The sequence below is a fragment of the Brachyistius frenatus genome, unplaced genomic scaffold (genome assembly GCF_029030835.1).
Source record: "Brachyistius frenatus isolate BFR_SWC_R1_liver_20210118 unplaced genomic scaffold, ASM2903083v1 Contig_58, whole genome shotgun sequence".
NCBI classification, from domain to species: Eukaryota; Metazoa; Chordata; class Actinopteri; family Embiotocidae; genus Brachyistius; species Brachyistius frenatus.
In genome coordinates this window covers 901,087-925,311 of record NW_027210657.1, presented here as the reverse complement: position 1 = coordinate 925,311, position 24,225 = coordinate 901,087, and the positions used below count along the sequence as shown (strand labels likewise).

At 39.8% G+C, this 24,225-nt stretch overlaps 2 protein-coding genes across 4 annotated transcripts; both read right to left on the bottom strand.

Moving 5' to 3' along the window:
* Positions 1-960: 960 nt before the first annotated feature.
* Positions 961-12,713, bottom strand: LOC138625076 (kinesin-like protein KIF23). Its single transcript, XM_069705759.1, has 22 exons — positions 12,621-12,713; positions 11,396-11,524; positions 10,888-10,993; positions 10,405-10,541; positions 10,184-10,296; positions 9,894-10,064; positions 9,596-9,637; positions 9,053-9,165; positions 8,238-8,359; positions 7,978-8,080; positions 7,771-7,850; positions 7,520-7,639; positions 6,929-7,247; positions 6,482-6,648; positions 6,219-6,392; positions 5,423-5,638; positions 4,823-5,167; positions 3,043-3,276; positions 2,754-2,842; positions 2,018-2,078; positions 1,737-1,777; positions 961-1,634 (listed from the first exon to the last, which is right to left on the bottom strand). The coding sequence occupies exons 1-22, from the start codon at positions 12,711-12,713 to the stop codon at positions 1,619-1,621; spliced, it is 2,991 nt and encodes a 996-aa protein (XP_069561860.1). The 3' UTR covers positions 961-1,618.
* A 1,382-nt stretch (positions 12,714-14,095) lies between these two features.
* paqr5b (progestin and adipoQ receptor family member Vb) lies at positions 14,096-23,056 on the bottom strand. Of its 3 annotated transcripts, XM_069705640.1 has the most exons (8): positions 22,970-23,056; positions 22,049-22,176; positions 20,161-20,366; positions 19,470-19,596; positions 18,122-18,166; positions 17,239-17,335; positions 16,106-16,250; positions 14,096-15,327 (listed from the first exon to the last, which is right to left on the bottom strand). In XM_069705640.1, the coding sequence occupies exons 1-8, from the start codon at positions 23,021-23,023 to the stop codon at positions 15,047-15,049; spliced, it is 1,083 nt and encodes a 360-aa protein (XP_069561741.1). In that variant the 5' UTR covers positions 23,024-23,056; the 3' UTR covers positions 14,096-15,046. The 3 variants fall into 3 exon arrangements, with proteins under 3 accessions (XP_069561741.1, XP_069561742.1, XP_069561743.1); XM_069705641.1 differs by lacking the exon at positions 18,122-18,166; XM_069705642.1 differs by lacking the exons at positions 22,049-22,176; positions 22,970-23,056 and adding an exon at positions 21,445-22,040.
* Between the last annotated feature and the right edge of the window lie 1,169 nt (positions 23,057-24,225).

The following is a 24,225-nucleotide window of genomic DNA, read 5'->3' as shown; positions in this document are numbered from 1 at the left end:
TGGAAGCCCAAAGCACATACTCCACATATACCTTCTGCGCTATCTAAAGGGTAGTTAGCTCCCTCTGCTGTTCGGACTGTAAATGGAAGGTTTTCTATACCCTCTGCAAAGAAATGCTATCATTGAGGAGAAGATGATAAAAGGATCATCTCCGTTTTATAAAGATGTGAAGACTTAGTGTTTTGTAATAGATAAAGGCCGACACACGACTCTCAGAAGAGAATCTGTCAACTAAAATATGTCTCCAACACCGGCATCGTTAAAGCATTTTATAAACATTGTTGACATTTTCCCAAAACAAAACTGCAAAGCAGAGAGCCACGGGATTTTAGCGGCGGTGAGGACAGACTTGCTAGTATACACTTCTGCCTGGTCGTGTAGTTTGGTTTGAGATTTCTCACCTGCTGACAGGCCAGAAATGCTGCACAAACAAGCATCAAGTGTCCACTTGTCAGCAAAGTAAACTGTTTGCAAAGCGAACAAGTGAGCCTTGGACTCAGGCTGAGTCGCTGTGGAGGAAATGTGCTTTTGACCTCTGGCTTGTGGAGTTCAGTCTGTCTTTATACCATTTAATGACTGGAAGTCCAATCATTATTCAAATTTTAAAAAGGTAGAATTTCAGCACAATATTTCCAAATTATTTCTTCTGGCAAAATAATATCCTTAGAACTCTTTCTTCTTTTTAGTTAAAAGTAAAACGGATATTTAAAACAAAATTGATCAAACTAAATATATTATTTTATTTAATATAATTTTACTTTTTGTTCTACTCTGATCAAGTATGTGGTAAACTTCCAATATTTCATTCACAGCTCCCTCTGATCTCCCCCTATGAACTGAAACAAGCTCGTATAACTTGATAAAAGAAAACAAATAAGTCTTTTGGATATGTTCAAGGCCTTAAGTATGAAGATGTGGAACGCATCAGGGGATGAAGAAATCATGATGAGACTTGCCGTTCGAATAAATTTAATGCCACTGAAAAGAGTAGTATGTTACACATCTACGGAGTTGTTTCAGTAAACCGAAGGGGAAAAAAGCTTCATGATGCTTATTTACAGAAAGTCTGAGACTAATTTCAGCCAAACCTACAAGGCAGCGCAATATTTATAGTTTCAGTTGTTACACATTGTTATTCTAAAACGGTGTTTTTGTTGTTTTTTTTGTACTTAGCAATATGCTCAGTGTCCAATAAACGAGTAACACTGAAAAAAAAATGAAAAAAAAAAGCAGTGACATTAGGAAGAAAAAAATGTTCTCAAGCATAAATATTCTGATCTTTGGAAAGCAGTCAACAGAAAAGTAATTAACATGAAATTTAACATGGAATAATCCAACTGGGCGACTGGTCTGTCCGTGTCTTTATGAAGCAAGAAATCCAGCATTTAAAAAAAAAAAAAAAAAAAAAAAACACACTATTCCAGCTAATTAGGATTAAAACATTCTGTTTGGCTGTGATAAAATTATGATCGCACCCTAATATTTTTTTAAATGATCAGATATGATAGAAAAATACTCTGACTGTAAAAAAGATGCATATTCTCCTTCACTATTCCCACAGTCAGTCAATAGCTTCTGTTTTCAAGAAGTAAAAAAGTTACTTCACACGTGTTGCTACTTAAGGTTTTCTGCGTCTGCAAGAAGGAAAACAAAACAACATGAGTAAGGCGGACATTAAACTAAATATAGAAAACAGTTCATACATTCATAAATTTCCACACGAGCTTTTTCCTTACTTTTGATACACATTGCTGGAACTTGTGTTTGCCACCGGAGCCTAAATGAAGAAATGGGTTGAGGAGAGTTGATATTTTTGGGATAACTGCACGAATGCACATCAAATTATTCAATTCATGCTAAAACTCTCTGAAAAAAAATCATCGGCTGAAGGAACTCGCGATTGGTGTGAATTTGTAATAGAATGTTATACGTTAATTGCAGATTGAAATGACCACAAAGCAGAAAAATGGTTTAATAGTAATAATTTTATATTTTATAAACTTTGGTTTGCGCTTACCCTGTTTTCCAGGTCCTCCATCTGAGCCGGTCCTTCTGCAGATCCTGATCGCCTCTTGCGACTGAAACAAAAAAACTATTCATCAGTTTTCTGGATGAAGGTTACAAAAGATCCACTGATCTTAAAAAAAAAATGAAGGCTAGATTAATGTCTGGCTCTAAAATCTCTGTAGGAGTACACATAACAGAATGTCATTTTAATTGTTTAGCATCAGAAACTTTAAATTTGGAGTGTTTAATCAACTTAGTTGATATTTCTGTTACAGGTTTTGGTGTAAATCTACTCGTTTGAGAGAGGATGAGAAACACGATCCTTTGTTCCAAGTTCTTTCAGATATTGTATAAGTGTGAAAATGCTTTGGTGGCTGTGAAACTTCTGTTAAAATAAAATAGCAGTCAGTAATCTTTGAACAGTTGGATGCTTCTTCAACTTTCTCATGTACAAACACGTATACTGTACCGTTGTATTTGTACTTTGTTCACGTGTAAATGAGTTCTTGGTGCAAGTTGTTAAACATATATAGTACCTGAATGTATTTTTATACCAATTCTGAAAAAAAAAAAAGATCCATTTGTTTTAACTTTAAATTTTAAGACATCCAAGCACCTGAAATCATGACATCATGTTACCCAGGTGAGATTTAGTAAAAAATATTAACTGTATTATAAATGTCATCTTGTGCTGTACCAACATATGAAAAGTATAACAGCCTGTGCTACTGGGGGAAATACTTTACCTTGGTGCGGTTGGGCACTCTTGTTTTAGTGTCTCAATGTCAGTAAACTGCACAGATTGTCCTCCACCTCTGGTCTTAAAAACGTTGCCCTGAGGAAGTTTAAAACAGACTCTTACAGCTGACCAGGAGAGATGAACATAACCCACATCAATAGCTAAAAAAAAAAAAAGGCAGGAGTGTCCTGATAATACTTACAACAGGACCTCCAGTGTGAAATCAAAGAGTAAACCAAATCATGCGAGATATAACAAAATCAGATGTCTCAAATTAAGCAATTATGTAATATTACCTTGATCAGTTTGGTCTCGATCTCCCCGTCGGAGGCAAGCTCCTGATGTCTAAGCACATACTTGTGGCATTTAGACAGAGCTTTCTCGTTGGGGGTCGACACCGTGATTGCATTGGGTATGATTGGCTGCATGACAGTGTCTAGGTCCAAATTAGAAGCAGGTTTGTGGTCTACCCATTTCTCCCCACCCGCAGACCGCGAGCGTCTGTGCGTTGGACGAACTGAAGGAGCCGTCTGGCGATTCCCGTGTGAGAGAGACAAACCAGGAAGTTATTCACATGTGACACCATCGAGAGTCTGTCGGGGTTAGTGGTGAAGGTCGATCACGAGCGGGTGTTAGTTTTGTTGTGAAAATAAACGTATTACTGGAAGTCATGGAGAGACGGGGCATTTTTCCATTAAATAGAATTTGTTTAGAAATACATTTTACATTTCCCAAAATGTTCCAAGGAGTAGTCTGACCCACGTAGGCTGAAATCACAACCAAAACAAACTATTCTCTGGTCTTCCAGCAATACATATTTTCATGGAAAACAGTCACTGCAGAAGAACGAATACGAATTTGCATGCAAAGCAGAACAAAAGTGGTAAAAAAAAAAAAAAAGAAGTGATTTAAGAATTCAAACCACATGCAGAAACTAAGAGGTCATTCTTACAACAATACGGGCCGAGTTCAAATCACCGTGTTAAATATGAAATGACTGATGGTGTGAAAGATGACATTATAACACATCAAATTTGATATCTGTATGGTCCACTGTGAACAGAGGATTTCATTTTTGTTAAAGTTGATAAACTGAAATGTTGCTCCATTATTTTTATTTGGAGACAAAAAAAAAGGGACGTTATTACTTCAATACAAACAATACTGGCAATCACAGATCAATAAATACGTTTTTGTTTTAGCTACAAGCCATCATCAGCGTCCTACGAGTCATCACGCTGAGGATGGTTTCTGGCTGAAATTCTGAATTTCCCCACTGTGGGATTAATAAAGTCCAAGTCTAAATGCTACAAGCCAATACCCAGCAATTACATCTTTTTGAAATACATAAATCTGCAGCCCAATGTCTCAGCAAAAAGACTTAAAAAAAAAAAACAAAAAAAAAGAGACAACTAGATTTTGTCATAACTCGTTTAAAGTGGACACTTCAGATCTTTTTCGCATGCAAAGTACACAAAAACAATAACTATATCACACCACACAGACTAACTAACCTCTTAAAACTCCTGCTGTATGTTAAGAGTCCATTGATTTGTGTTTTATTTTAAGCGTTTTTCTTTTTCTCTACCCTACTTTTTAAAAATAGCTGATTATCTGTTAAGAAATTAATACGAATATTTTAGTATTAGTCTGACAAATAGAGCAGCCCTGTTGCTGCTACCAGTACTGGTTGGACAACTGTTTCTGTGTGTTTATTTTAACACTAATAGTCAGTTTCTGTCTTTTTAAATGGTGCAACTGAAATACGAGATGATGCAGTTGAAGGAAAAAGCAACTCTAGAGAGCAGTCAGCAACAGAAAGAACTACAAACGTGATGTCTACTCATAAGGCTCAAGATGCAGTCTAAAAGCATTTCCAAGCATGACAGGTTGGTCTACTTGTCGTCAGGATGAGAGAAACACAACCCTACGCTGATGCTTCTACTCGATGCATTTCTAAACAAGCAGACATCTACTGATGAACGTTACGGATGCCGTTCTACACAAAAGGCGAGGATTAAACTACAGGCTTGCAGAGCAGAGCTACATATGTTCTACATCCCAACACACACTGACCCTTGTGCCTGCCTCTAGGTCGAGCCCATAGACAAGAGTCGGAGTAGGAGCCTCAGTGTCTGGGGCCCAGCGCTGGCCTCTCCTGCGACCCACGCTGCTGCTGGCGCTGCTGTGGCACGGGGCGGGAGTCCGGCTCCTGTACTGGGGCGTCCCGGGGTGCCTAGCCTGGCTGCTTGAGTCTACAGGGAACCTCTGCTCCCAGTCAGTGATGCAGGTGGCTACTGAAGGATAGGAGGTGGCGGTGGTGGTGGAGGAGGAGGAGGAGGAGGAGGAGGAGGAGGGGAAAGGGTCCTGAGCTGCCCTAACACTGAATCGAGTTTGGTGGGAAGGAGTTTGGCTGAAGTCCTGAAAAGTGATGAGGGGATGAAGGCCAGGTATTGCGGATGTTAGGGGCTCCGGATTAACAGAAAAACACACAACAGGGTAATACACAGTAGGGCAGAGAAGAAAGTGGTGTTTCCAGGAAGCACAGAAGTCCGACAATTCACTATCCTGAATAATAATTAGTAGCGTGCAAAATTTCCACATTAAATAAAGTGGAGAGAGCGTGATGAAGAACACACTGGTGAGAGAGGCAGTGTGACAGAATAAATAACTTACAGGGAGCGGTGATGGTGAGGCGGATCTCTTGTGGCCGATGCGGTGATCTCTCTCTCTGGAAGGCCTCTCGGGCTTCTCCGGACACTCAGAGGGACATCCTCCTCCTCCTTCACCGCCGCTGCTCTCCGTCACGATGGCTTTGAGCTGCTTTAACTTTTCATCCTTCACCAACAACTTGCTCTGCATCTCCAGTTGCTTGGCGTTCACTCGTCTATCCTAAATAGAAAACAATTAAATGAACAGTCTCATTATATAATCCTATAAAACAAATATCTAAAGACACTGGGGGCTCCAAGTTCTCATTTATAATTCAATAATAGGTTGAATTTGACCAAATTTGCCCTCCAGACAGTAAATGAATTGCAGCATATAAAGGTTTGAGAAGTAAATTAGGTAAATAAAGTGTGTACAAGAAGGGATTTTTTTGTTGTTGTTGTTACATTTCTGTAATGTATGTAAATGTATCGCAACAGCACCACTTTTTGTCAACATGCCACGAGTATTTTTATTTGGTAAAAGCTCTCCTCTTAAACTAACCTTACAGCAGATTAGAAAAGAATTAATATTTACGTTGGTGGGGTTTGTTATTATTTGGAAAAAGCATAATCCACTGTTTTGTTTGGGCCCCTGTACTTCTACAGGGTCTCTCACAAATGTTAATTGTTGGCTGCTATTCCCTCCGTTTGAGGACTGACTGTACGTTACGCGATACATGAAGTCGACAGCGTGGTGCTACCTCAATATACAAACAAAGTGTTCCTAAATAAAAAGGGATGCTATCAATAATTGTACTTACACACTCCTTCTCCCACTTGAGTCGGGTGTCTGTCACCATGCCATGCATGCGCTGCTCCATGCGCCTCCTCTCCGACAGCTCCCTCTGGAGCATCTGCTCCCGCGTCTCCAGCTGTTGCTGGAGGGAGCGTTTGTCGTGCTCGTACATGTCTGTTGTCTTCTGCAGGATATCAATCTGAAGAGGAAGGAAAGACGAGGGTTCTTGTACACAAGTTTAAACGGTTGCTGTTCAAATGTCGAAAAAGGGAAGAAAGGAGACGACACCTTGTATTCCAGCGTTTTGGACTTCTTCTCCAAGCGCTCCATCTCCGTCTTCTGTTGGAGGATGACCTTGTCTTTCTCACTCAGTTTGCTGCGTTGGTCGTGGAGGAAGGTCTCCTTTGCGCTGAGCTGACCGTCAAACTGCTGAAGCATAGACTTCAGTGTACTCGCTGTAGGAACAAAACACGCTGATGTAAGCGGTCAAGTATTCAGTCTGAAATTTGTACTCAAAAGTTATTGTGCAGCTTATTTGTGCAGACAACAAAAAAAATACCTTCGATGAACAGGGGAAAAAAACAACAACCTCATATCTAGATTCAGTGACTGGAAACATTCCCGATGCATCAGTGCTGTACTGAAGGAATTAATTCATCGCTGCATAATCTCAGCAAATGTAATAGACCTTTATACAACATACTATAATTTGTGGTGTAGAAAAATGGCCTGTACCAGTTTTGTTAAACTGCTCTGTCATCATCTGACGGATGCTATGCCTCCTTTCCAGGACCTCGATCACGCGGTGCAGTGTCTGATCATCAGCTGGGTCCATCAGCTCACAGTGAGGCAGAGCTGGAAGGCTTTTGATCAGCTGATTCAGCAGAGCAGGGTCATCAATACTGGGACCTCCTCGTTCTTCCAGATGACGTGACAACTCATCTTTGAACGCCTGGTTTCTGTGTCTGCGTCCTGCAGCAAGGCCACAGATTGGCCGGTCAACCGGCCGGGCTACTTCCACCTCCTGGGTCATCTCTGCGAAGCGCATCACCAGCTGCAGCACAAACAGCAGAATACTATTAGAAACAGATTTCTTTCTTTAAAGAATATGATGATATTTGATATTTTGAAACTCAACTGTGAACTTTGTTGAGTTTCAAAGTGTCAGCAGTAATATTGGAGGAAAACTGTACCGTATATTCGAGGGACACTATCGGGCAACAAAACCAGGAAGTGTTTACTTAACATTTGGCCAAATGTCCATGATCGTTCAGGCTTGTACAGAATAACATGAGTGCGAGACTAAAAAGAGGCATTCTGCTTTACCATAGTTTCTTCATAATCATCAGCCTTTGGGTTGACACACACGATCATCCTGACTTTTCCCTCTCCATCGAAGTAGTTTTTAAAAAGATGAGTAACTTTAGAGTCCCTGTATGGCACCATCTGAAAGGAAATGAAGGGTCGGTGAAACTGCACTGACCGGAAAATTACTCGTGATGAAAATAGGATCACTCTACAAGGATATTAAACCAAAGAATGATAATACATTGATGATCAAGTGACAAAATACCGACCTTATTAGTTCCATACATCTGGTTTTCCCGCAGGACTTCCATACATGTGCGCAGAGTCATTAAGGACTGGTTAATATTTCCTGTAAATGAGACATTAGTAGAGATGTTGGGTGCCTGAACAAATGTTTTTACAGGTTACGTAACTGTCAGGGGAAGAGGGAGAATGAATCTTTGGAGAGAAGTCTAAAGAAAAGAATGAAAACCAACCTGCTTCACGGAGTCGGCTTCCCTCGGCTCTGGTTCTGCTGGTGCGCTCACTGCCTGCCAGGTCAACCAGACACAGCTGGCTCACATTCACCTGGTTTTTGTCCTGTATTTCAACGACATCCTGTCAGTATCACCAAGCATCAGCGGGAATCCTTCATGACAAAATTACCTGTACTTATTCTGACTTTTGTCACAGCTCGATTAGCTTAAATGATCATAAACAGAATACAAAGTTATGCAACTGCGGAGCAGCATGTCACCTGTAATATGTGGTCCCCATCAGCATCTAGCGGTGCCTGAGCCAGCTTCACTGTGAACACACTGTGGGAGCGACTGGATTCACGGTTGAGCTGCGTGTTGGCGATCCTCCTTTTCTTTTGTCCTGGAGTCAAAGCAGCTCATTAAAGTGTGACATCGACAGCAGCAGTAACAGTTTGATTTCAAATTATTTCTTTATGAAGTAAACAGATTTTGGCTTTGTCTAGTTACTCCTGCTGATTTGATTGGTAAACTCGACAGGGTCAACTCCGCACGTGCATTGTAATAAAGATAAATATATGGCTGCCTGTCAAAGTGATGCAACTTTTTACATTTGATAATTTTTCTAGCAAATGTTTCAAACTGGGAATTAAATCTGAAAACTCAAAAAAAAAAAAAAAAAACTAGTCTGTGTAAACCTCACAACAGTACTCCACACTGATTGCCATCAATCTTTTATCCAAAGTTATTTATTACAATTTAAGATTAAGATCCCAATGTTATTATTTTAAAGCACAACCACCACCAAAAAAACACTAATTTGTACATCACAACAGACTGTAGTGAAAAATTTGTGAAAATTTTCCCTTAACCTGAAACCAAGTCAACATTCAGGTCAACTCCATGTTGAGTGATGACAAAACTATCAACATGGCTGATTTTGCTCAAATATTTTGATGGTTTCCAGCATAAGATAAAAAAAAATAAAAATAAAAAAAACACTGGTCAACAACTGGCAAATGAGCAATAATCATGACATAAAATAGACAGAATATAATACAACTGAACGATAAAAGAAAAAGTTATAATAACTCACCCTTCCAAAAGACTTCAAAAGCTTCCTCCGTAGATTTGACCTCCACTTCTGTGCAGCCAGCCACATACATGTTGTGATTCTGATCCTCACGGAGAATCTTGGATTGAGGTGGTCTAAGACAAGTTCATAAAAACAATCAGCATACACCCACGATGTAACACAATGACGTGTTGCTTTAGTAGGTCAAGCAGCAAAAGCTAGATGACAAACACCTGATGTTAGTGTCCATGTTAGAATAAGGTCGAATTTAGGGAGACATGCAAATTACTGTACATCCAGGAGGAACCATGCAAACGGGGTTTACACACAAGCTTCAGCCATTCAGGGATATTATGTATTTCCACAACAACAGGGAGCCGATCCTCAAAGACAACAGCCACCAAGGTGACAAAGCGGGTAAGGTACACCTATACTATTTCCAGGGATCTGGATTAATGGGATGGAAATGCACTAATGAACCTAAACGACATATCAGCTACAGCCAAAGCTATGACTATATTATGAATAAACAGCACTGTGTACGGCTGTTTCACTGCCACATACACAAACTCATTGGTCCGTACAGGCGTGCCTCCAGCGAGCCACCTAACAAAAACAGGATTTTTAAAAGGGCATCTTGTCAACATGTTCAAGTTCAAAGCAAAAAATCATCTCAATCAACATATTCAGCGAGAAAACAGTGTCAATGTTTGTAATACACAACTGTTACCAAACATCTGTAGCGTTCATTAGTTGTGTGTGAATATGAGGGTGCCGCTGGGTAGTTGTGACAACTTAAGCTTCTTTCAACGTGACATTGTGTTTCAGAAAGCATGCACTGATTTGTAATCCCGTCTCTTACTTCGGTCTGATCGGGTCGAACGGAGCATCTTCAAGTAGATCGTAGATGTAGTTGTTGTAGATCTCAATGTAGGACACGAAGATGCTGTAACAACAGTCTTCATCGACACTCTCAGATTTACACGCTTCCTCTGAGCTGATCATGTCGGCAAACTCAGGATCGGCCTTCTGTCTATAGAAACACAACAAAAGAAAAGCATCGCGATAAACAGCAGTCAACGTGTACTCTGCATTCAGTAACTAAAACAAATACAGTAAATAAAATAGTGAAATACAAATACTTCCAAGTACCTGGAGGAAGGCGTTTTGGGCACTGACTGCTGACTGTCTCGCTTCTGTCTCTCGAGGAGCGCATTGACTTGATCCTGGATCTCCATCCCATTTTTATCATCTGGTTTAAACACCTGTTGAAGATTGAAAACACTTCAAATATACATCCATCTCCAAAAAAATTGTTTTTACCTTTTTTTGGAATCCAACTATGCAAAGAAGGAAAGTGATCAAAGTCTTACAAATCTTTTGGCCTGAAAGGGGCCGATGCTGTTGAAGAGCATGTCGAGAGATCGAGGGAGGAGTCCACCATCCCCCGGTGAGCCGGTCATGGTGTAGGTCTTACCGCTTCCGGTAACACCGTACGTAAACAGCAGCCCTGTTGGAACATGGGATATTAAATAAATCCTTTTAACAGAGAGAACTAGGCCTGTTATTGGGGAAATATTATACAGGTCAGAGAAGGCATGATTGCATGTTTTGTCTGACCAAAAAACCCGAAAGGTTTTAAATATAGATTTATATAAAAAATAATGGAATCAGACGAGTTCGCAAATATTTGGGATTTTTGTTTGACAAATCTCAACGATTTATCAAGTATGATATATACTTTAACAAATGTTCTGTTGATCAACTAACCCTTTAAGGACAAGAGACTGAAGAGTCGATTTATGGGATTTTGAACAGCGCATATTATGGATAAAATAAATGCTGGACTAACTTACCATTTTTGCAGTGAATGAGGTCCTCTACCAGCGGCTTGGCAATGTCCTCAAACAGCTCCATTTGAGTGGTATTAATACCAAACACTTTTTTAAATGAGTACTGTGTCTGAGGGATAAACAAAGAACACAAATACAGTCAACAGCATTCACATTAAGCGCAATTATTATAATGTACTAAACTTGTTAGTGTCCATCGGTCCATCCATAGGTCTCCATCGCTACTGAATAAAACCATGACGAAACCACTCTCAGGGATTTTTTTTTTTTCCAGTTCAGCCTTACTGTGTGATTTAGTTCATTGCTGAATGACAAAAAATATACAACTAAATCACAGACTTAGCAAAACCATCTCAGTCATTTCACAAGATATTTTTTAGAAGTCAAATGAAGTACAACACTGGTAGCTGTGGAGCGAGATGTCAGGACGGAAGAACAACAAGTGTAGGCGGTCAGTTTGTTTTACATGTACAGATAACTTGCCCAGCAGAGAGGGCTGCAGCCCACGTACCTCCTTGTATTCCCCATTGCGGTTGGCTTTGAGGCCATCGGGAGCGTGCAGCTGAATCGTGGAGCTGCTGATCATCTCAACGCAACATTCCTCACCCTCTGCTCCGAGTGGACGTATACGACAGTACACCTGCAGGAAAATCATTTTGAGATCAGTTCAACGCTGCTTCTAAACCAGAAATCTCCAAAACAGCACCGAAGGCAATCTAGTGCTCACAGCAGAGGTTAAAAGGAACTGGAGCGGGTCTGGCAATTTTACATCAGCTTGACAGGACTTATTTGGGCCAATGTATGGAGGTTTGGGTTAAATACTAAACCTGTCATGAAATCAGTTCAATTTGCAATGTGATAAAATAACTATAAAATATATAAATAAGGGGAGAAAAAAAAAAACCACCAAATCGTACCTGTGCAGTAAATGTGAAGAACTATTTCTCAGCCGTACACAGTAAGTGTAACAACAAGACTCCAGGAAATTACTGCAGATAAGTGTTTTTTTTTGTATTATTATTATTATTATGTAGAACTACTCCTTTAATGTGTCTGTCTTATATGTCATCTAAAATTGGTTGAGCATGCAGGTGTTTATTTTTCTGATTAACTGGTGAATTATTTGGTCTCTGGAACATCAGGAAACAGCAAAAACAAAAAAATCTGTCACACCTCCCTGAAGGCTTAGTGGTCATCAAGTTGTCCGTTTTGTTCAACCAACAGTCCAAAATCCAAATATTCAGTTTACTATCACATGAGACTGAGACTAGCAGCAAATCACCACAAAGGACTGTCACGAACTGTTTTACATCTTTGCTTTAAAAATGACTTTAATGAGTGAGTGATTATTATAATAGGTCATGACTTTTGTTGATCAACTCATTGACAAATAGCTGCAGCTCTAAAGAACCGCATTAAGGTTAATACATCTGATTTGAATACAATATATGAAAGAGTCTATGAGCCCACAACATCGGTCATAAACGAATTGTTTGTGGAGCAATTTGAAAAGAAGTCACCCTTTCATTTCATAAATTGAAGTCGTGATATGTTGTGTTTGTAAGAATCACTAGACGAGAGCACTTTTAAAAAAAAAAAAAAAGACAATTGTACATTTTCCCTTCATTTCTATTGTGTGCTTAGAAAAGGAAAAACTAACTTTCATTTTACTGCGACTGTGCTGTGATGTTGTTTCAGTTTGATGATTAAAAGATTAAAAAACCTGGATCACTTACTCCAACTGGATCTTTCTCCGTGTTGGATGCCTTCTTGGGGCCAGGCCTCCGAGGAGTCTTCCCTTTGCTGTAAATGTCAAACAATACAATCATTTCCTCGATGCAAAACACACTTTATGCCACTTTAAATGTATTGTCAAGACACATTCACAGTTAATCTCGATCATTTTACCTTTTTTTTTTTTCAACTTGCACTACATGGCCAAAAGTGGACATTACCCGACTCGTGCTTTCAGGCAAGAAAAATGTGTCTTTAAATGAATTTGTACAAGTTCATGAATAGACGCGCAAAGAGCTTTCCAATAAAGTTAGGAACAAATTATTGTTCTGAAATGTCCACGTTAACTGGGAGGCACCAAACCAGACAGTGGTGAGAAAGACGTGTAACAGCAGACTACTACTTTTGTCCACGTAGTCTTTGATACTCAGGCGTTTGATGCATCAGCTGGAAGTCAACAACAACAAAATCAGAACAAAACACTCTATAATGTTAAACTAACCAAAGTTGCATTGCGTTTTCAGTGAATAAATATCACGAATCAGTATTAGATTAAATTGAAAGGTGTAAGCCGAGCTCGGGTCAGACAGTTAGTCTGCAGTTAAGACGGCAGTGAGCTCTAATGTCTCATTTCTAACGTAAGTTATTCGGCGTGATTTCTAACACCACCACGAAACTTGTAAAACTGCTCACAATTTACGGAGTTAAATGTAAAAAAAAAAAAAAAAAAGACGGTAATACTGACCCCGGTCTCTGCATTGTTCGTGTTGTTGATAAATTCCTCTCCGCTGCTCGCAGGAGCGCCTCTTCCTCTCGATTTGAAAAATTCCCTCTTGTGAAACGTACTTCCGGCAGCCGGATATTTCACCCAATCGGAGCGCAGAAAGGGCTCCTAACTTGCGGAAGTCCCGCCTTCCTGTGTGTTACTGGTCCCAGATCAGCTGAATCGTTTAAAAAACGTGAAAGTGAATCGTTGACCTTGTAGTTAACAAAATGGATCGTTTGAAATGAGGTGTACATACATCAAGGAAAGCTGGAAGCTTTATATGGTAATTATTTACTGTTTTGAAAACAACCCAGAGGATTAGAATATAATCTTAATCATTTAAAGTTAATTTTTTTTTTATTTTTATGCGTGATAAAAACAATGCAAAAATTAAGTGGTCCTAAGCACCTTTTCCAAACTTCCTGTATTTATTTTTAACTGAATGTCAAAAACTCCCAGCATTATTTTTTTTTATTTTCTTACTATTTGAGTAATTTCATCATTTGAATTTCTGAGCTGAATGTTAATGTATTTGTGTTTCTCATTATTTCTCATTTGTTATTACTTCAATGAATACTAGAGACAACTTTGATTGATTTAAATACAAAAATATATAGAAAATGAATATGTATTAATACTCATGCTGCAACAATTACTGGACACTTAACACGTGACGTTTGTCTTAAAAAGCAAGATGACACACAGTAAGGCCGGGTTTATTGTTTATTTTAAAAATGTGTAATAAATAACAACATAGAAATAACTTTGTACTTAAATACTTTCAGATGTGCGTTAACGGAACAATGTAACAATTTTGAATTGGGGAGGAACACAAAATCATTTGGGAGTAAAAAAACGACTCAAAAAAATTAACACCACCATAAAATAACGTTGCACTGTCCATTTCATTTCATAGCACCTGATATTTTTCATTCATCCCAAGCTCCATTTATTTATTTTTATTTTATTTATTTGTGTGTAAATAGTCTGTTTGTGTGTATTTATTTATTCATTGCTCTTATTTTTTTTCTAAAATAATTATTTTTATCTATTTTATTTTATGTATAGGTATTTGTAAATTTGTTCTTATTGTGTGCAGCTTTTTTGTGTTTCTATGCCGCTGTGACGACTACATTTCCCCCACTGTGGGATTAATAAAGCCTAATCTAATCATCTAATTTAACCCTTCTTTTTTTTTTTTTAAATATCCACTAACTAAACTTTTCATCTTTGAAGTTGCTCCTTCGGAGGCAGCTCAAACTGAAAAGCAAAACATCTGACGTCTCCCTTCACTTAGTGACCGTACGATTGTAATCTGCTGTGTGCAAACACAAGCATTATAAATATAAAAAAAAAACGTCCTTAAAATGTAGCAACATTTGCAGCTCCATTTTGGAGCGAGTTTCCTCAGAAACATTTACATTCATTTCATATTTGGTAGCATTGTGCGTTCATTAAAGATCCATATGTTTGTGCAACTTGCGCTCTTAAATTAATCTTACCGCACAACTAACAGCCGTCATCACAACCACGAATCAATTTAACATTTTGTCCGCTCCCCATAGCTCAAGGGTGTTTTTACATGACCCATAATTCACTCTTTTCACATGTGTGTGAGTCTTATACTGGAAGCCCTCAGCCATGGTTCCTCAAACTGGAGAGTTAGCAGCAGGGCCAGAGTTTGGCTGAGGCCTTCTTTTGCCCATTGTCGTGTTTCTGTTCCTTGCAGACCGGGGCGGAGAGGAGAGGTAGACTGAAGAGGATGATGATAGTCAAATTCAGCACCACACAGAGCAGCCCCGGACCCACCGAGTTGGCAAATGTGATGGGAATGGAGTTTACAGTGAGCCAGGAGCGTCGCGTCACCATGTCCTGCTCCATGGCCTGCGTCTGGAAGTGGGTGCCGAGGATGCCGCACACGTGGAAGAGCTGATGGCTGTGACCTGCAGAGGGAGCAGTCGGATCACGTTTGCCGTGGTGGGAAGAAGAGGCGTGAATTAAAGCCTCAATCGCTGAGCAATGATTCACATTGGAAACTGATTTCAACAGAAAGGTAGCGGTGGTTATGCGTTATCATTATTCTACAATGTCAATGAGAAACCCAGTGTTTTCAAAAGGTAAGAATCTGGCATTTGAGAAGGAGCTGCACTCACAAGGTAACTTTTTGATTAAAGAAGAGTATATTCACAGTAATGCAACACATTGGAAACACTTGCAGTCAAATATTAACTTCATGCTGCTGTGAAAAGAGGGCGGGGGGGTGTGGGGGTTTCATGCTATGTCAGCATCATCTTTATTATAATCTTTCTTCTTTCTGGCCTCTTTCTTTTGTTGTTTTAGGTTTTGGTTTGGATTGCTCTTCATCGAATGTCGCGACTGAGAAGTTTCATCGAACAGGCTTTTCTGGGTCTTGAGCTTAACTTAAAAACAACAATCACCATTATCACAACATGATTCCATTTTTAAAAACCCATTCAAAGAATTTGGGTGCGTTAAAATAAAAGTTATTGGATTCAACAGGTAAAAATGTTGTTGTTGTTTTTTACAGAAAATCTGTGACCAGAAACGACACTGACGGTAGTCAGAGTGAATCAAATCTTTAAAGCTCAACAACAGAAAAATAGCTGAAAGACTTGTAGATACTCTGCAGAGCTGAGAGGAACAGGAGACTCAGGTGATGACTCTCTGTCGGGCAGAAAAAGCAGCACTTAACAGTCTTACCGATGTAGTCGAAGCTGCCGGGTGCCAGACGCTCAGGTAGATGTGTGGCAAACAGAAAGCCTGTGAGGAAAGCCAAGGCGATGTGGTTGTAGTGGAGGATGTTGGCATCGTTGTCTGTGCAGCCCTCCCCTGCACACAGGAACACCTGTTAACACAAAATAACGGATGTCAGTGAACGCACCACAAGTCACTAAAAAAAAACAGGAAAACACTTTTAGCAGCTTCAGATTCCTCGATGAGACTAAAACCTCTTTATGAAGTGGATCTGTTGGATGACTTGGTTTTAGTCACAAAGGTGAATGTGTACAATGACATAACAAATAATGAAAACTTCCACAGCTGGGAAATACATATGTGAACACGAGTGTTTTATCTTACTTGAACTAGCACACCGTACAAATATTATAAAATACACATATTCAAAAGAGGAGCACAAAGGGAAAGGCTTTTTCAGGTATCTAGTAGGTTTCACTACACAGTAGTAATTGCGTACTGCTTTGTAAATATTTAAATGGAAATACTTCATCCTGCTTCATCCTGACAAACAACAACCGCTACATTATAAATCAGGTCACTGCCTTGAATAAATGTTTACCATTGTATTACGATATAATCAAATGTTTTGAAGGTAGTTTTTATGAGTAACTCCTGACACTCAGGTGATGTTTTGCCCCAGTTTTATGTTTTATTATTTTGCAAATAATGGGCATTAGCTTTAATCCTTGCACTGAAGGAGGAAGTGCTGCTTATTTTACAGCCACACGATGAGTCCTCTGCTGATTTCTTGCTTCAGTGCTCAATAATAATTATTCTATCAGAATAAACTGACCTTTTCCTATTGCAGCTGTGGCTTTAAAGTTGTAACATATATGTCTATTTCAAGTGAAGCGGTAAGTTGTAAAGAGTTTTTTTTTAGACTGTCTGTTTGCATGTAGTAAATGTCCATCACATTTGCCTCCCATGGAAACAACGCAAAAATAATTGTAATAGTTGTCAAGGTAACGAGACCAGATCCAAAACTTCTGCCCTGTAGACCAAACCCTTTAACTGCACCACGCCACACACTCTCTTTTCTACAACCATGTGTTGTGTGTGAGGAGACAGAAGCGTAAAGTGAAGTAAAGAGGCCCCACCCGGTAGAACAGAGGAATGTTGTCGAACAGGTAGGGGATGGCAAACGCAACAACACGCAGGCATTTGCTGAACTTCGGACTCTGGTACTCGGGGAATCTGAAATAAAAGACAAAATATTTAGATTTTTTTTTTGAATGATGACAAATAAAACTCGTGATCACACTGTGATGTAGTTGTGGAGGTATGTGGAAACTTAGCACAGCACCACCACTGGTAATATTACAAGTATGTAAAAAATTGGTGATTAGTAGAGTAACTGATTGCAGCTAGAAATTGCCAAACAATCAAAAAAAAAAAAATGTAAATCAAAGATCCTGAATTAAATATAGGATTTTTTTTTATTTATTTATTTTTTTAATTTGAGACAAACCAACAGATGACACAGAACTTCTTTAACATGACTTCTTTCACAGCCGCACATCAATGCTACACTCAGTGCATTCAGGAACAGGTTTTTAAAAAGGTTATCAATCATATATTCTCATATATTACATAATACTACAACCGCTCTTGATTGTCTTGGAATAAAGTCGGTGGGTTGGGTTGTCATAGAAAACGTTTTGCTGCTCTTTGTTTGAGCTCCTCTAACCTGTCCAGCTGAAACTTCACTCAACAGTGACTAACTGTCACAGGGCTGCTCCCTGTAATTACATATAGATAAAAACCATTGTGTTAAACAGTGAATTGCCCAATGGCACGTTTGAAATCCCATTCAACAGTGTGTGTGAGGTGAAGTCTGCTTGAAGACTTGTCAATACATTAAAGGAAAACAGCACATTTTCAAAGAAGAAAAAGGAATTAATCTATATAATTATCTGGGCAATAATAAACATAACTTTACATGCAGAAGAAGCATATTTTTAGCAAATGCATTTTCATTACCTCTTTACGATGTCATGATTATATTGTAGAAAAGGTAAGCCAAGCCTTCGCAGTGGGGAGAGATGAGTGAAAGAACAATCATTAGCTACACCAAGCCAACATCGTGCAGCACACAGAAGGAAATAAATATGATAACTGCTTTAAAAGGAGATGAACGGTGCTGTTCTGATCCTGAATGTTTCTCCCCAGTGACAAAAGTCAAACAAACTTTCCACGTCCAGACATTTTGATTTCATTGGGATTAAATCTGATTTTGATGAAAGCCTTCGTCGACTACTTTGTGCTTTACCTACCAGCCACAGTGATCTGGCTGCGTGCCAAGATTTACGTGACTTATTGACTCAAATGTGACTTCCTACACACAGGAGCTCGACAAATATTTAAGAGCTGTCCTTTTCTGATTTATTGTACAACACGTTTCCTGAGTTAAAGGTTTATCTGACTGACTTTAGAGAGTAGGAATAAAACCGTAGCTGAACAACTGGGTAAAGTTACATAAAAAAAAAAAAAGAAGAGGAGTAGGCATTACAATTGAAGCTCTACATGGTCAGATTGAGCTCAGGTGTGCTTCACACTGAATGATAATGTATATGCATATATGAAGAATATTAAGCCACATTTAGCTTCTTCTTCTTATGCAAACCTGTAAATGTTAAACCACCTGTCATGTATTATTATTATTATTATTATTACGTTTTAGCAAAAGAGCCAATTCTTCTGTTTTTTTAAATATAATAAAGTCAGTTGGTAGCATAGCCAAAACCGAAAACACTCCTCTAGCATTTAGATAAAGAAGAATACCCCGCCTGCAGCAGAGACTTTAAAACGATTTTAAACTAGTTTTCTTCCAAACAAAGAAACCAGCTAGAAAAAGCCTAATGAAGCCTATTGTCTTTGCTCAATTTGTTCAACAAACATCAACATCTAAAATGTTTTACTATTGTCAGCTTACTTATGCATTTTTATGTAATGAGAAGTTTACATTACATTATTTCAAATTTAAGTTAGTAAGGATTTTAAATCTTATGTATGTTGCAGGAAATGAGCAGGGAGATGTTTGGTTGTTTTGTAAAACAAGTTAAATTGGTAGAATATTTGTAATTACATCCTCTTGGAGAGTTTTAGAAGATTTTGGGAGAACCTTAAAAAACGACATGTAAAGACATTTAAGAAAAGATGAAAACTTAGTGATTTAAAAGGTGTATCATTTTGACATCTGGCGTTCAGACATTTAGAATACTAGACACCGTGTTGGTGGTTTTCTCTTTTTTCACAAGAGAAACACGATGCCAAGATGGTGAGGAACATAAATCAGACGTCGCCGTGTAAAAGAATTCCCTAATCATACCTGGAATAGCAGGCCAGGGTGGTGCACACGACGGTGTTGAGCACAGCGATGTGGACGTACCACTGGTGGAAGGAGCCGTTCACCCACTTGTCGGGGAAAACATAAGCTGAATAGACGATTGCTGAGCCTGCAGCAGAACACACGGACGGTGCAAAAATGATCAAACTTAAACGGCGTACGACAGAAAAAGGATTTAAGATGTTATATTTTGTGTACATGAACGAGATGGATTGCTACTACGAAAACTACTATGAATTTAGTCTGCATCTAAAGCTGAACGTTAGAACTGAACGGAGGGGAGTTTTTTGGTTTTTTTTTTACAGCAGGATGGTTTTAATTCAATTGTGCAGAAAAATGCTGAGTCATAATATTATAACGATTCGCATGCCAATGTGGTGATGAGCTGTATTTCTGGAGGATTTCTGTCACTTGTGCTTTTGTCTGCAACACCCCCTGTCAAACCTCTTGATTTTTTTTTTTTTTTTTTTTTTTATCTGCATCTTTCTCACACAACTGTTTTGATACCAAATCTGCGCGAGTCACTGACAGTGTGGTTTAACAAGCTGAACAACAAATCAGTAAACTTATCGTGGCCTCTCTGGACTCAGCACATGGAGAAGAACTATTTCTCACACTGGGCTCCAGCGACCCACAAGACAAGTCCACTGACAGAGACGGGCTGCGCACTCACCCAGGCTGTAGAAACTGAGGGCACCGTAGTCAAAAAAGAAGCAGATGTGTCGCGCCCGCGCCGACATGCTGCTGAAGGTGTGTGCGCAGCTCGACGCCAGCGGATAAATGCAGCAGGAGGACAGGAAGACGACCAGCGGCCAGGTGAAGGCGTCCTGCCACGCCGTCTGCATCAGCACCACCATCACCAGTTTCCACAGGAAGTACCTGTCAGCAGAAACAGGTCGGTGACATATCGGAGGAAGTGCGGTACAAATGGACTTCTCTTGCACATTTCAAAATGTTAGAACGTATCAAAATTGAATAAAACCACACGCATGTCACTTTTTTTTTTTTTCTTTTCAAACTTCAGTTTGATGAAGGCTTAAACAAACATGATACAGCAGATTGAGTTCTGAACTTTAGAGGTGTTGTTGACCTTTTGACCTGAACCATGCTGGCTGTTTCTACCTGCTTCCAGTCTTTATGCTAAGCTAAGATAGCTAAAGTGTAATACTTAAACTGCTCCTTGCTGAGGTGACAGTAAACACTGAAACTTTAAACAAGGCGCTGAGATGCTTATTAATAAGTTCAAAATAGCAGAAATGTGTAGATACGTTGGTCGTTGTGATCCCGGTCAGAGAACCTGTTATTGAAGAATTTTTTTTTAAAAAAAATTTAAAAAAATTTTTTATAATAAAGTATAAGGTACGCTATTAAATCAGGTTTTTGTCGGGAACTGTCAGCTCTACACAAACGGCTTCATCTTACCGGGAGGCTGTGGTGTGCTTTGTGTGTCGCTGTCACTGTTTCCACGTCTCAGCGCACCTCATTAACAAATCAACATTATTTGAGATTTTCCCCGCCACTGAGCGCTTAACTAATTGTGCCTATTCATGTGAAAGCCTGTAGCACAGAGCTGCTCATTAGAGCCGGGCCTGTAGGTCCACAGCGAGCCCACTGTGGACCCCAACACCCATGGGTCCTGAACACACACACACACACACACACACACACACACACACACACACACACACACACACGCACACGCACACGCACACACGCACACACGCACACACATCTTCTCCCTGGACAATGCAGTCAGAGCAACAACGGGCACCTCAGCCGGGAGGAAGTGCAGCCCGGCTGGTGGGAGCAGTGACTCCTGTAAAAACTTTAAATCCTGAGACACACTCACATAAACACACACGTGCACATAAAGCCGTTGACAGGGAGGCAGTGTGAAGACTGCAGAAGGTCCGTGTCTTTCAAATTGGTTGCTGGGATGATGACTTCAAAACAAAACCTGTCTGCGTGTTCAGTTCCTCTTATATCACTCGACTCGATGCAAACCGAGGCCTGTCAGTCCTCTCAGAGTTTTAGCACAAATATGTCCCGTGAAAACCGTCTATCCGCCAACGATTTATTACAATGTAAAGTCCGCTGCTCTCCACAGCATCTTTAACTTCTTAACAAGTGCATCCGTGATAAAAAAAAAAAAGATACACACGGTATTTTTGCCTCGACTGCATGTCAATAGTCAGAAAATGCTTTCACCTACAAGCTTTACAAGCAGAGCAAGATTCCTCTTCGACAAAACAGGCCTCCTATTGTTCCAGGCTGTTTTAGCTTGTTATGAAAACATAAACACTCGTGTGTTTACAACAGAAGAATTTCAAAACTTTACAAACTATGTTGGTGGGAGTCCCGCTTGAGATCAGGCGGATAAAGAGATGCTTTTCTGTACTTGTTCCTGAGCTGTCACATTTCGCCTCTGAAACTGAATTTTGATGTTCTCGTGTGACACGTGTTGTCAGTCTACCAAACACAAAAGAAGTCGCGAACACAAGTTTGTGAATCATTAAATTGTGATGCATTGCAGTGAAAAGAATATCATCTGTGAGCTGTACCATGTGGGCAAAAAGTGTGTCCAGATGTTGAGCGTCTCGTTGGTCAGCTGGAAGAGGCTGAGGATGCAGTCGGTGGCTGAGCTGCGGGGGTGCCGGTATCCAGAAATGATGCTGTCCTCATGGAAAACCTCCAGAAAGAGACACGCTCAGTTAGCACTCAGTCACTTTGACAGCTTTGAGGAACCTCTTTTTCTATTCTCCTCATCCGGAGGCAGAACAAGTCGTTCAAAACTATTCTGAAGAAAGTTTTAAAAAAGGACACAGGACGAGTGACTCCTCTGCACACCTGCATGTTTACAAAATGTCACAGTGATACTATAAGAGTGGGTCCTAAATGAAAGTTTGGGACCCTCCACCTCCAATGTGCCCCGGAATAAATGAGAGGGCTCACAACGTGGATGGATGGAAGGATGTGACTAAATGCTGGAAAGTTTCACTTTTTAGGCTTTTAAATGTGTTTCAAATCTAATAATCTGACATGGAAAAATGAATACCGCAGTTTATGTCCATAATAAACTTTGATGAGGAGTCATAAATAAACCAGAACAACTGATATAAGAGAACTTCTTTACATTATATTATATCACATTGGCAGATATTTCTGTCCAGAGCAATTTTAGACTCGAGATGTCAAAAATGAGAAGTGCCATCCTCTGAAACAAACAGCCTGTGCGCTGCGCTCAGTTATTATTCTGGATTATTTCATGCAGTGAAATTTGAAAGGTGTATTGGAGTCAAAGCGTGATTCAATGCAAAGTAAATACACATTTCTTTTACATTTGTGACTTAAAGTTTTCTTTGAGATAACCAGGGGTGTTTTTACGATTTCAAACCCTAAACGAGTGCAGCTCCTTCTGACAGCTTGAGAGCTGCAACGTCTTGAATGTCAAAGTTACAAAGGTGCGGTGAGGATGAACTTACTTTGGGCACTTGATTGATGGTGAAGACTCGTGGAAATCTGATGAGGCTGAGCATGACTACTGCAAGGTGCTGCTGCTGCTGCTGCTGCTGCTGCTGGCGTGTGAGAGGAGAGGCTGTCTGAGGCCGTGGCTGGGCGTGACTCCGTCTTTATAAGGTTTGTGTTGCCATGCCGTCATCTCCTCCCTCTTCAAACCCAGCGAGAATATCCAGTGTACCTGTGCCACTCCTCCTTCTCCTCCTCCTCCTGCTGTGGAGGTGGAGGTGGAGGGTATGTGCACACAGGTGTATTCTCACACATAGAGTTAGACACACACACACACACACACACACACACACACACACACACACACACACACACACACACACCACCACTGCCGCTTGGCCAGAAATATTTTTTGGGGGGTAAAGGAAGACAAGTTTTTCAAGATTCAAACAAAGTCACAGCTCAATCAGAACATAGAAAGACTGTTGTTTCCAAAACAAAGCTCTTCTTTTTGTAGTTGCTCCGCCCACAGAGAGATGACTGTTTAACCAGTAAAGCAAGTTTCACCAAAAAAAAAAAAAAAAAAAAAAAAAAAAATCTCCTTCAATGACAAACACACAGCTGTGATTTGATATTCGTGAACCGCAAACAAGTGTTTTTTTTTTTTTTATTAAACAAATTTTGGGCCATTTTCTTGCCAGAAACTCTTGCAGCAGGCGACGTGCTCGGGTCAGCGCTGAACTTAACAACCTGAGTCTCAGGAGGTCCAGATAAGGCTGCCACCACGAACGGAGGGTATGAATCGGTCTGGCAGAAAGGTAAACGGAAGTTCATTTCATGCCACTTTCTTGCTCGTCCCCTGGTTAGACTGACATGTCACGATCTGCCCTCAGACCGACGGCAGCGTCACACCCAGGGAGACACGGCCACAACTCCTGTTATCTTGTTCAAACTCTGAAGCAATGAAGGCAAACAAGTCCGAGTTGGAAAGAGGAATGTTGGAGATGTTTTGTTGTTGTGGTTGTTTGATTGCTCCTCTTACACAGGAAAGATAAAGTCTATTATAATTTGTTGGTGTGATATATTTTCTAGTTTGGTGACGTATTAAAGGATACGAAAGCTTTTGTTTTAACTTGAATCATTAAACAATAATCATTACACTGAAACAAAATGTTAGGCTTGTTTAAGTCTAAACACCAAATAAATCTCAATGGCTTGATGGAAAACTCAAATGACTTTAATGATTTTAATGCCTAATCTTCATTGTCAAGTT